The sequence below is a fragment of the Oncorhynchus masou genome, chromosome 3, assembly GCF_036934945.1.
Source record: "Oncorhynchus masou masou isolate Uvic2021 chromosome 3, UVic_Omas_1.1, whole genome shotgun sequence".
In the NCBI taxonomy this organism is placed as follows: domain Eukaryota; kingdom Metazoa; phylum Chordata; class Actinopteri; order Salmoniformes; family Salmonidae; genus Oncorhynchus; species Oncorhynchus masou.
Window position 1 is genome coordinate 19,423,082 of NC_088214.1, and position 13,179 is coordinate 19,436,260.

General features: G+C 45.3%; 1 protein-coding gene across 1 annotated transcript in view; it reads right to left on the reverse strand.

Annotated features, from left to right (window-relative positions):
* LOC135512272 (GREB1-like protein) overlaps positions 1-13,179 on the reverse strand; it is a 55,143-nt gene that overhangs the window by 7,176 nt on the left and 34,788 nt on the right. The window contains exons 29-30 of the mRNA XM_064934122.1: positions 11,703-12,072; positions 9,029-9,229 (exon numbers count right to left, since the gene is read on the reverse strand). Coding sequence (XP_064790194.1) covers positions 9,029-9,229; positions 11,703-12,072 — 571 coding nt within the window. The remainder of the gene's footprint in view (positions 1-9,028; positions 9,230-11,702; positions 12,073-13,179) is intronic.

A 13,179-nucleotide genomic window follows, 5' to 3' on the forward strand; every position in this document is an offset into this window, starting at 1 on the left:
GTGGCAAAGAGCTTCCTAGGGTTAGAGGCAGATGCTTGGAATTTAGAGTGGTAGAAAGTGGCTTTAGCAGCAGAGACAGAGGAGGAAAATGTAGAGAGGAGGGAGTGAAAGGATGCCAGGTCCGCAGGGAGGCGAGTTTTCCTCCATTTCCGCTCGGCTGCCCGGAGCTCTGTTCTATGAGCTCGCAATGAGTCATCGAGCCACGGAGCGGGAGGGGAGGACCGAGCCGGCCTGGAGGATAGGGGACATAGAGAGTCAAAGGATGCAGAAAGGGAAGAGAGGAGGGTTGAGGAGGCAGAGTCAGGAGAAAGGTTGGAGAAGGTATGAGCAGAGGGAAGAGATGAAAGGATGGAAGAGGAAAGAGTAGCGGGGGAGAGAGAGCGAAGGTTGGGACGGCGCGATACCATCCGAGTAGGGGCAGTGTGGGAAGTGTTGGATGAGAGCGAGAGGGAAAAGGATACAAGGTAGTGGTCGGAGACTTGGAGGGGAGTTGCAGTGAGGTTAGTGGAAGAACAGCATCTAGTAAAGATGAGGTTGAGCGTATTGCCTGCCTTGTGAGTAGGGGGGGAAGGTGAGAGGGTGAGGTCAAAAGAGGAGAGGAGTGGAAAGAAGGAGGCAGAGAGGAATGAGTCAAAGGTAGACGTGGGGAGGTTAAAGTCGCCCAGGACTGTGAGAGGTGAGCCGTCCTCAGGAAAGGAGCTTATCAAGGCATCAAGCTCATTGATGAACTCTCCGAGGGAACCTGGAGGGCGATAAATGATAAGAATGTTAAGCTTGAAAGGGCTGGTAACTGTGACAGCATGGAATTCAAAGGAGGCGATAGATAGATGGGTAAGGGGAGAGAGAGAGAATGACCACTTGGGAGAGATGAGGATCCCGGTGCCACCACCCCGCTGACCAGAAGCTCTCGGGGTGTGCGAGAACACGTGGGCGGACGAAGAGAGAGCAGTAGGAGTAGCAGTGTTATCTGTGGTGATCCATGTTTCCGTCAGTGCCAGGAAGTCGAGGGACTGGAGGGAGGCATAGGCTGAGATGAACTCTGCCTTGTTGGCCGCAGATCGGCAGTTCCAGAGGCTACCGGAGACCAGGAACTCCACGTGGGTCGTGCGCGCTGGGACCACCAGATTAGGGTGGCCGCGGCCACGCGGTGTGGAGCGTTTGTATGGTCTGTGCAGAGAGGAGAGAACAGGGATAGATAGACACATAGTTAACAGGGTACAGAAGAGGCTACGCTAATGCAAAGGAGATTGGAATGACAAGTGGACTACACGTCTCGAATGTTCAGAAAGTTAAGCTTACGTAGCAAGAATCTTATTGACTAAAATGATTGAAATGAAACAGTACTGCTGGAGTAGGCTAGCTGGTAGTGGCTGCGATGTTGACACTACACTAATCAAGTCGTTCCGTCGAGTGTAATAGTTTCTACAGTGCTGCTATTCGGGGGCTAGCTGGCTAGCTAGCAAGGTTGATTGCGTTCCGTTACTTTAAAAGAACGACAATAGCTGGCTGGCTAACCTAGAAAATCGCTCTAGGCTACACAATTGTCTTAGATACAAAGACGGCTATGTAGCTAGCTAGCTACGATCAAACAAAACAAACCGTTGTACTGTAATAGTTACTACAGTGCTGCTATTCGGGGCTAGCTGGCTAGCTACGTTAGAAGAACGACAATAGCTGGCCAGCTAACCTAGAAAATCGCTCTAGGCTACACAATTGTCTTAGATACAAAGACGGCTATGTAGCTAGCTAGCTACGATCAAACAAAACAAACCGTTGTACTGTAATAGTTACTACAGTGCTGCTATTCGGGGCTAGCTGGCTAGCTACGTTAGAAGAACGACAATAGCTGGCCAGCTAACCTAGAAAATCGCTCTAGACTACACAATTGTCTTAGATACAAAGACGGCTATGTAGCTGGCTAGCTACGATCAAACAAATCAAACCGTTGTACTGTAATGAAGTGAAATGAAAATGTGATACTACCTGTGGAACGACGCGGAATGTTGACCGGGTAGTTGGAGTTCAATTCGGTAGAGGTTGGCTAGCTGTTGGCTAGCTAGCTAGCAGCATTTCCTACGTTAAGGACGACAAATAGCTGGCTAGCTAACCTCGGTAAATTAAGATAATCACTCTAAGTCTACACACTCTAAACTGCACAATTATCTTGGATACGAAGACAACTATGTAGCTAGCTGACACTACGCTAATCGAGTCGTTCAGTTGAGTGTAATAGTTTCTACAGTGCTAGTGGACAGTGGATGTTAGCTAGCTGCTTAGCTAGCTGCTGGGCAGATACGTTAGGACGACGAAATACGATAATTATGCAATTGTCGTTGATACAAAGACGGCTATGTAGCTGGCTAAGAAGAAGTTGCTAAGATTAGACAAATCAAACCGTTGTACTATAACGAAATGTAATGAAAAGTTATAAAAAGTTATACTACCTGCGGACCGAAGTGTAGATGCGGCCGCTCGCTCCAACCGGAACCGGAACCGGAAACTAGACACTAGAAACTAGACATGCCAACAAGGTCGCGAGGAATAGCACTACTAACCTCTGATGAATGTGCCGGTGCCACTGGAAGACTGTCAGACATGCCAACAAGGTCGCAAGGAATAGCCCTACTAACCTCTGATGAATGTGCCGGTGCCACTGGAAGACTGTCAGACATGCCAACAAGGTCGCGAGGAATAGCACTACTAACCTCTGATGAATGTGCCGGTGCCACTGGAAGACTGTCAGACATGCCAACAAGGTCGCGAGGAATAGCACTACTAACCTCTGATGAATGTGCCGGTGCCACTGGAAGAATGGCAGACCCCATGTTGTGGCAAGATGCAACGTTGACCTTGTAAAATCTCGAGAACGTGCAGAGCGACGACCAGACAGCAGCTGTGCATATCTCATTCAGGGGGCCGCCTCTCAGTGCAGCCCAAGATGTGACAACACTTCTGGTCCAGTAATATATCACACTTTCTGGAACAGGGAGCCCTATACCCTTGTAGGCCTGAGCAATGACATCCACAACCCAGTGAGAAAGCCTCTGCTTGGACAATGCAAGGCCTTTTGACTTCCCAACGAAGCACAGAAACTGCTGGTCTGATTTGCTGTCGTGCTCCAAGACTTGCATATAGCATTTGAGGAAACAGACTGGACACTGGAGATTTGCTCGCTCCTCCTCCGCATTCTGGAAAGGAGTGAGGGAAGAAGGCCGCCAGCTCGATGGCTTGATGTGAAGGGGTAATACATTTAGGCAAAAGGCTGGATAGGACCATAAGGCCTTCCATGGTATGCAGACAGGACTCATAGAGAGTTTGTGGAGCTCACTCCCACGTTTCGCTGATGAAATAGCTAAGAGGAAAACCATTTTCAGAACGTAACCATTTTATGTCTGACTCCTCCGTATGTTCGAAGGGAGGCTTTCGCAGATCCCAAGTTCTCACCCGGACAGGTCCACATATTCAGTTCCAAACCGCTGTCATATCATCTTCACTACTTGCAGGTGAAGTCTCCATCCTCCCGGAGTTGTTTTCTGTCACGACAAGAAGTCCGCTACCTCGTTCACCTTGCCTGGGAGATGAATGGCTCGTAGGGCCCATGTCAGAAGTTTTTGGGCCACCTCATTCCCCCTTGATGGTTGATGTGGAACACTGTCAATGTATTGTCTGATTGTATCAGGACCCGGCAGAAAGTGATTCAGGGCGAGGTAAACTGTCTGAAGTTCTAGCACGTTGATGTGCATTTTTCTCCAGCGGGGGAGCCACTCTCCCCATACAGACCTGTGTTGCCACAGTGCTCCCCAGCCTGTTAGTGAAGCGTCGGTTGTCAGTTCCCGCCTTAACGGAATTGATCCAAGAGGGACATCTGTAGTCAGGTAGGTTCTCTTCCTCCATGGCCGCAGAGTAGAGAAGCATGCCCATGTCACCTGCATTTTGGTGTTTCTGTCCCACTTGGGGTCCAGGCGGAGGTCATTAAACCACACTTGTAATAGTCTTAAAGACAGGAGCGTGAGCGTGCCCATCAGTTGTTGGAACGTTGGTACCTTCACCACTCATTCAACTGGAAAATTGCAGAAGAAGAATGCTGTCCACACACTGAGTTGTTTACATGCCCTCATAGTACAGGAGTTCAGAGCCATACCAATAAAGGTGACCTTTTGGCCTGGTGTGAAGTTTTTTGTTTTTGTTGTTCATGGTAAGGTGGGTCAGTGTCAACGCTTGGTTCTCAGCCACAAACTCGTGAGAGGGGGAGAAGATGAGCCAGTCGTCAAAGTAAGGAAGGATCCTAATCCCCTGTAGGTGGAGGGAGATCATGGCTGCACTCACACATCTTGTGGAGATGCAAGGAGCCAGGGAGAGGACGAAGGGTAATATCGCAAACTGATATGCCTGGCTACGGATGGCGAACCGCAGAAATTGCCTGTGTTCTTGTCACGCCCTGACCATAGAGAGCGCTTGTTTCTCTATGCTTTAGTAGGTCAGGGCGTGACTAGGGGGTATTCTAGTTTATAATTTCTATGTTGTGTTCTAGTTTAAATGTTCTATGTTGGTCTTTTTGTATGATTCCCAATTAGAGGCAGCTGGTAATTGTTGTCTCTAATTCGGGATCATATTTAATCATATTTAAGTACCTCTTTTTTTTGTGTGTTTGTGCATGTGCACCACGTAGTCACGTTTTGTTGTTCGTTTATTGATTTATTGTTTTTGCTTTAAGTTCCACTTTTGAAATAAATATGTGGAACTCAACATCCCTTAGTCCCGTTCTTACGACAACCGTGACAGTTCTGGTAAAACAGGAACGTGAAGGCCATCAGTTTCGTGGGTTTTAGCTCTTTTGGTCGCCCTGGGTGGATCCAGGCAATCAACGCTGGTAAATTATCTGTGAAAACCAGGCTGTCAATTCTGACTAACCTCGCTTCCCTTACTTTCACAGGCATAATGGTGCAGTTAATGCAGGGTTCAGCAAGGGCCTCATACAGGTGGCCAACGCTTAGGCAGACGGGGCACAGGTCATGACCATCTTCTACTTGTAGTTTAGCTTCACAAGAGGAGCAGCTATGCATGCCCAGTGTTCTCTCAGAATGTGAAGAAAAAATATATAAAATAAACAAATAAAATATTTCTTATGCAATAATCTGATTAATCAAGTTAACTAATATAATAGTAACTGGAGACTGCATTACAACAACTATTACAATCCAGAGTAAAGGTAGAGAGCTACAATAATCTGGCAGGAATTGTACAGCACCTGCCAAACAATTTAGGGTGAGCCTTGCTATGACCACCGGGCTGGAGCAGGAGAGATATCATGTTTAGGAGAGATATCACATAGGCTTATTAATGTGAAACATGCACGAATGGCCGTTGTTTGGTAAGCCAAGCTGACAACACACAGCGGCAGCTAGGTGGAGTTAGTAAACTAGCTGATGACACACAGTGGCGCTAGCTTGTAGCATGCCAGTAATACCAGGGGAGAGGGATGCCTAGGGGAGGCAATCCAAATCTCACGTCTTATAGCTGAGTAGGCTAACAACCTTCCTAGACGCGGTTATCAAGGGAAGTGACCCGTTCGAGTTTTAAATAGTCAAAGGACAACGAGTGCCCAGTGGCCTCGATAACGAGCACAGCAGTGGAGAATATCTTGACAAGGTTAGCACCGGAGTACGGTGGCCAAGACACACACACACCACTTTGACATTGTAAGGGTATTGTGTATAGGCCAGTGACCAAACATTTATATTTATCCATTTTAAATTCAAGCTGTAACAACAAAATGTGGAAATCTTAAGATTTTGACATTCTCTCCACCCCTTTTTCAAAAGATTGCTCAGCTATTACTCAGGGCCTATGTTGAGGTAACTGACTAAATCTTACCTCAGGGCCTATGTTAAACACCCTCCCCCTATAGGCCAGAGAGAAAAAATGTTTTACAGATAATCCCGTGCTATTTTACACATTTTGACACGAGGCTCCGATCTTTTTAACTGCTTTAGAACTCAGGGTTTCTTAAAAGATGGGACAATATCAACTATATTGTGATTGATCAGAGTATTAGCCATCACACCATGTAAAGGAACAACCTAATTATTATTATTTTTAATTAACTAACTGGATTCATGTCAACTCCATCAGACACCATAAAAGGCATTTCATTTTTACAGTTATTATCCAACAAGTGTTTAAAGGCCTTGATTGTTTAATTATAATTGTAGATTAATCAAATATGGAATACAAATCTCCAAACGTCTTTTTGTTTTGTTTTATAGCTCTATTGAAGACTCCAGGGCTGATTTTGTTAGCATTTTGGCATGTTTTTCTAGGTTGAGAACATAAAACATGTATAAAGCAAATATGATCCCTTATACCTAGAAAAGCAAATACTTCAACAGCAAATGTTGCAGAACAGTGATTCTAATATTTGTTCTGAATATTTACAAAAAAACGATCTCACCATCAGTGATGGAATTGACAAGCCACTGACGGAGATGACAATAGATCTTGAAAACAGACATATTATTGCCTCTAAAAATAAAATATGGAGAATGATTCATTTCAAAATCCCCAATAAAAACAACCATCCTATCAGATCTTGCAGCACTCTGACGGAGTTGACATTAGACAGAAATCTGAAGGAGTTGATGTTTTACATAGTTGACAAAAACAAAAATGTTCTTCTTCATTCAAGTGGTATTCAAAGCAGCAATGTTGTTTTTCCTCAGTAGCTTTATGACTCCAAAATCTAATGACATTCAACATATTTTAACCAAAATTCATATTCTATCTTAATCTATCAGGCAGATGGAGTTGACAGTTCATGGTTGTGACCAAGGTGATTCCAATATTGTCTGTTTAAATCTATCAAAAGTAGAGAACTTTACAGATTATGAGTGGTCTTTTGGCGCTACATGTAATGAGGACATGAATAAGGATTTTAGACAAATCATGCAACTGTCTATGGATCTTACCTCAGGGCCTATGTTGAGGAAACTGTCTATGGATCTTACCTCAGGGCCTGTTGAGGAAACTGTCTATGGATCTTACCTCAGGGCCTATGTTGAGGAAACTGTCTATGGATCTTACCTCAGGGCCTATGTTGAGGAAACTGCCTATGGATCTTACCTCAGGGCCTATGTTGAGGAAACTGCCTATGGATCTTACCTCAGGGCCTATGTTGAGGAAACTGTCTATGGATCTTACCTCAGGGCCTATGTTGAGGAAACTGCCTATGGATCTTACCTCAGGGCCTGTTGAGGAAACTGTCTATGGATCTTACCTCAGGGCCTATGTTGAGGAAACTGTCTATGGATCTTACCTCAGGGCCTATGTTGAGGAAACTGTCTATGGATCTTACCTCAGGGCCTGTTGAGGAAACTGTCTATGGATCTTACCTCAGGGCCTATGTTGAGGAAACTGCCTATGGATCTTACCTCAGGGCCTATGTTGAGGAAACTGCCTATGGATCTTACCTCAGGGCCTATGTTGAGGAAACTGTCTATGGATCTTACCTCAGGGCCTATGTTGAGGAAACTGTCTATGGATCTTACCTCAGGGCCTATGTTGAGGAAACTGCCTATGGATCTTACCTCAGGGCCTGTTGAGGAAACTGTCTATGGATCTTACCTCAGGGCCTATGTTGAGGAAACTGTCTATGGATCTTACCTCAGGGCCTATGTTGAGGAAACTGTCTATGGATCGTACCTCAGGGCCTATGTTGAGGAAACTGTCTATGGATCTTACCTCAGGGCCTATGTTGAGGAAACTGTCTATGGATCTTACCTCAGGGCCTATGTTGAGGAAACTGTCTATGGATCTTACCTCAGGGCCTGTTGAGGAAACTGTCTATGGATCTTACCTCAGGGCCTATGTTGAGGAAACTGTCTATGGATCTTACCTCAGGGCCTATGTTGAGGAAACTGTCTATGGATCTTACCTCAGGGCCTGTTGAGGAAACTGTCTATGGATCTTACCTCAGGGCCTATGTTGAGGAAACTGTCTATGGATCTTACCTCAGGGCCTATGTTGAGGAAACTGTCTATGGATCTTACCTCAGGGCCTATGTTGAGGAAACTGTCTATGGATCTTACCTCAGGGCCTATGTTGAGGAAACTGTCTATGGATCGTACCTCAGGGCCTGTTGAGGAAACTGTCTATGGATCGTACCTCAGGGCCTATGTTGAGGAAACTGTCTATGGATCTTACCTCAGGGCCTATGTTGAGGAAACTGTCTATGGATCTTACCTCAGGGCCTATGTTGAGGAAACTGTCTATGGATCTTACCTCAGGGCCTATGTTGAGGAAACTGTCTATGGATCTTACCTCAGGGCCTATGTTGAGGAAACTGTCTATGGATCTTACCTCAGGGCCTATGTTGAGGAAACTGTCTATGGATCTTACCTCAGGGCCTATGTTGAGGAAACTGTCTATGGATCTTACCTCAGGGCCTATGTTGAGGAAACTGTCTATGGATCTTACCTCAGGGCCTATGTTGAGGAAACTGTCTATGGATCTTACCTCAGGGCCTGTTAAGGAAACTGTCTATGGATCTTACCTCAGGGCCTGTTAAGGAAACTGTCTATGGATCTTACCTCAGGGCCTATGTTGAGGAAACTGTCTATGGATCTTACCTCAGGGCCTATGTTGAGGAAACTGTCTATGGATCTTACCTCAGGGCCTATGTTGAGGAAACTGTCTATGGACAGCACAGGGTTGCTGTTGTTCTGTACTGCCTTGGGGAACAGTCTGTGGATCTTACCTCAGGGCCTGTTGAGGAAACTGTCTATGGATCGTACCTCAGGGCCTATGTTGAGGAAACTGTCTATGGATCTTACCTCAGGGCCTGTTGAGGAAACGGTCTATGGACAGCACAGGGTTGCTGTTGTTCTGTACTGCCTTGGGGAACAGTCTGTGGATCTTACCTCAGGGCCTGTTGAGGAAACTGTCTATGGATCTTACCTCAGGGCCTATGTTGAGGAAACTGTCTATGGATCTTACCTCAGGGCCTGTTGAGGAAACTGTCTATGGATCGTACCTCAGGGCCTATGTTGAGGAAACTGTCTATGGACAGCACAGGGTTGCTGTTGTTCTGTACTGCCTTGGGGAACAGTCTGTGGCTGCAGCTTTGGAGGAACTTCTCTAGGAGGAACTGAGCCGGGGCAGCCAGGAGGGTGTGATCACTGTCTGGGGCACAGACATACTGGTACGGGCTGATGGGGGCTGGATTCTCCATCACCTAGAGGGGGAGCAGGTTGGGGGTTAGGGTGACTGACTGTGTTTCAGACATATTTAGGCACATACAAACACACTATATTATGTACAATACCAGTCAAACGTTTAGACACACCTACTCTTTCCAAGGTTTTTCTTTATTTTTACTATTTTCTACACTGTAGAATAATAATGAATACATCAACGCTATGAAATAAAACATATGGAATCATGTAGTAACCAAAAAAGTGTTAAAGAAATTAACAAAATATTTCATACTTGAGATTCTTCAAAGTAGCAACCCTTTACCTTAATGACAGCTTTGAACACACTTGGCATTCTCTCAACCAGCTTCATGAGGTAGTCACCTGGAATGCATTTCAATTAACACGTGTGCCTTGTTAAAAGAAAATTTGTGAAATTTCTTTCCTTCTGCCAATCAGTTGTGTTGTGAAAAGGTAGAGTTGGTATACAGAAGATAACCCAATATGGTAAAAGACGAAGTCCATATTATGGCAAGAACAGCTCAAATATGCAAAGAGAAACAACAGTCCATCATTACTTTAAGACATGAAGGTCGGGCCTCCTGGGTGGCGCAGTGGTTAAGGGTGCTGTACTGCAGCGCCAGCTGTGCCATCAGAGACCTCTGGGTTCACGCCCAGGCTCTGTCGTAACCGGCCGCGACCGGGAGATTGGCCTAGTGTCACCCAGGTTAGGGATGGGTTGGCCGGTAGGGATGTCCTTGTTTCATCGCGCACCAGCGACTCCAGTGGCGGGCCGGGCGCAGTGCGCGCAAACCAAGGTTGCCAGGTGCATGGTGTTTCCTCCGACACATTGGTGCGGCTGGCTTCCGGGTTGGATGCGCGCTGTGTTAAGAAGCAGTACGGCTTGGTTGGGTTGTGTATCGGAGGACGCATGACTTTCAACCTTCGTCTCTCCTGAGCCCGTACGGGAGTTGTAGCGATGAGACAAGATAGTAGCTACTAAAAAAACAATTGGATACCACGAAATTGGGGAGATAACGGGGTAAAATTTTATTTAAAAAAATACGGAAAATGTCAGGAACTTTGAAAGTGAAGTCGTAAAAACCATCAAGCGATGAAACTGGCACTCACGAGGACCGCCACAGGAAAGGAAGACCCAGTTACTTCTGCTGCAGAGGATAAGTTCATTAGTGCCGACTGCACCTCAGATTGCAGCGAAAATAAATGCTTCACAGAATTCAATCAGATAATCAGGCCTTCATTATCAAATTGCTGAAAAAAAACAATACTAAATTTGATAAGAAAAAGAGATTTGCTTGGCCAAGAAACACGAACAATGGACATTAGACCGGATGAAATCTGTCCTTTGGTCTGATGAGTCCATGTTAGAGATTTTTGGTTCCAACCACCATGTCTTTGTGAGATGCGGAGATCATCTGTTCACCTACTCTGCATGTGTGGTTCCCATCGTAAAGCATGGAGGAGGAGGTGTGATGGTGTGGGGGTGCTTTGCTGGTGACATTGTCAGTGATTTATTTAGAATTCAAGGCATACTTAACCAGCATTGTGCAGCGATACGCCATCCCATCTGGTTTGCTCTTAGTGGGACTATCATCTGTTTTTCAACAGGACAATGACTCAAAACACTCCTCCAGGCTGTGTAAGGGCAATTTGACCAAGGAGAGTGATGGAGTGCTGCATAAGATCACCTGGCCTCCACAATCATCCGACCTCAACCCAATTGAGATTGTTTGGGATAAGTTGGACCGCAGAGTGAAGGAAAAGCAGCCAATAAGTGCTCAGCATATGTGGGAACTCCTTCAAGACTGTTGGAAAAGCATTCCTCATGAAGGTGCTTGAGAGAATGCCAAGAGTGTGAAAAGCTGTCTTCAAGGCAAAGGGTGGCTACTTTGAAGAATCTAAAATATATTTGATTTGTTTAACACTTTGTTGGTTACTACATGATTCCTTGTGTTATTTAATTTTTGTATTTGACCTTTATTTAGCTAGGCAAGTCAGTTTAGAACAAATTCTTATGTACAATGACGGCCTGCCAAAAGGAATCCTCCGGGAAGGGGGCTGGGATTAAAAATCCCAAAATAAAATTAAAATTAAAATATAGGAAAAAAACACACAACAAGAGAGACAATACAACACTACATAAAGAGAGACCTAAGACAACAACATAGCATGGCAGTAACACAGCAAGGTAGCCACACAACATGACAACAACATGGTAGCAACACGGTAGCAACACAAAACATGGTACAAACATTATTGGGCACAGACAAAAGCACAAAGTTATTTCATAGTAGTGATGTCTTCACTATTATTCTACAATGTAGAAAATAATAGATGTCTTCACTATTATTCTACAATGTAGAAAATAATAAAAAATAAAGAAAAACCCTTGAATGAGTAGGTGTGTCCTTACTTTTGACTGGTACTGTATTTATATAAAAGAAAAAGTTAAAAAGAAGGATGTGGTAGAAAAAGTAGGAGCAGAAAACTCACTGTGAGTTTGGGTTTGACCAGAAAGTCCTTGTGTCCTCCAAAGGGAATGTGTTTCTTCATCAGGCTGAAGTGGTTGAAACGACAGAGCAGCAGACCACTGCTGTTGGCTCTCAGGTTGAAGTCCACCTCCTCACAGCTGTACCTGTTGAGGTCGTACTGGACGTTCTGTGTCAGGTCCACATTGAGCATGACAAAGTCATGGAGGTGGCATCGGGAGAAGGGCATGGCAGGCAGGCGGCGGGCCAGGGCACTGCTCCACTTGCGGGTGCCACACATGGTATACAGGAAGATCTTAGGAGTAGCCTCAATGTGCTGCAGCACCGTCTTCAAAGACACGTTGGTCAGACTGGGCCCTGTGTCTGCCATATCACTGAGGGAGAGAGGGAAGAGAGATATTAGTAAGGGTGTTGCTGGAGTAGTCCAGATAAATGTTTTTTTCTGAGAATTCATTGCAGATCAATATTCATGGACCAAGAATAAGGGAGTTTGAGTATATACAGTGGGGCAAAAAGTATTTAGTCAGCCACCAATTGTGCAAGTTCTCCCACTTAAACTGATGAGAGAGGCCTGTAATTTTCCTCATAGGTACACTTCAACTATGACAGACAAAATGAGAAAAAAAATCCAGAAAATCACATTGTAGGATTTTTAATGAATTTATTTGCAAATTATGGTGGGAAACAAGTATTTGGTCACCTACAAACAAGCAAGATTTCTGGCTCTCACAGACCTGTAACTTCTTCTTTAAGAGGCTCCTCTGTCCTCCACTCGTTACCTATATTAATGGCACCTGTTTGAACGTGTTATCAGTATAAAAGACACCTGTCCACAACCTCAAACAGTCACACTCCAAACTCCACTATGGCCAAGACCAAAGAGCTGTCAAAGGACACCAGAAACAAAATTGTAGACCTGCACCAGGCTGGGAAGACTGAATCTGCAATAGGTAAGCAGCTTGGTTTGAAGAAATCAACTGTGGGAGCAATTATTAGGAAATGGAAGACATACAAGACCACTGATAATCTCCCTCGATCTGGGGCTCCACGCAAGATCTCACCCCGTGGGGTCAAAATGATCACAAGAACGGTGAGCAAAAATCCCAGAACCACACGGGGAGACCTAGTGAATGACCTGCAGAGAGCTGGGACCAAAGTAACAAATCAGCAAGGGCATTGAAGATGAAACATGGCTGGGTCTTTCAGCATGACAATGATCCCAAACACACCGCCCGGGCAACAAAGGAGTGGCTTCGAAGCATTTCAAGGTCCTGGAGTGGCCTAGCCAGTCTCCAGATCTCAACCCCATAGAAAATCTTTGGAGGGAGTTGAAAGTCCGTGTTGCCCAGCAACAGCCCCAAAACATCACTGCTCTAGAGGAGATCTGCATGGAGGAATGGGACAATACCAGCAACAGTGTGTGAAAACCTCGTGAAGACTTACAGAAAACATTTGACCTCTGTCATTGCCAACAAAGGGTA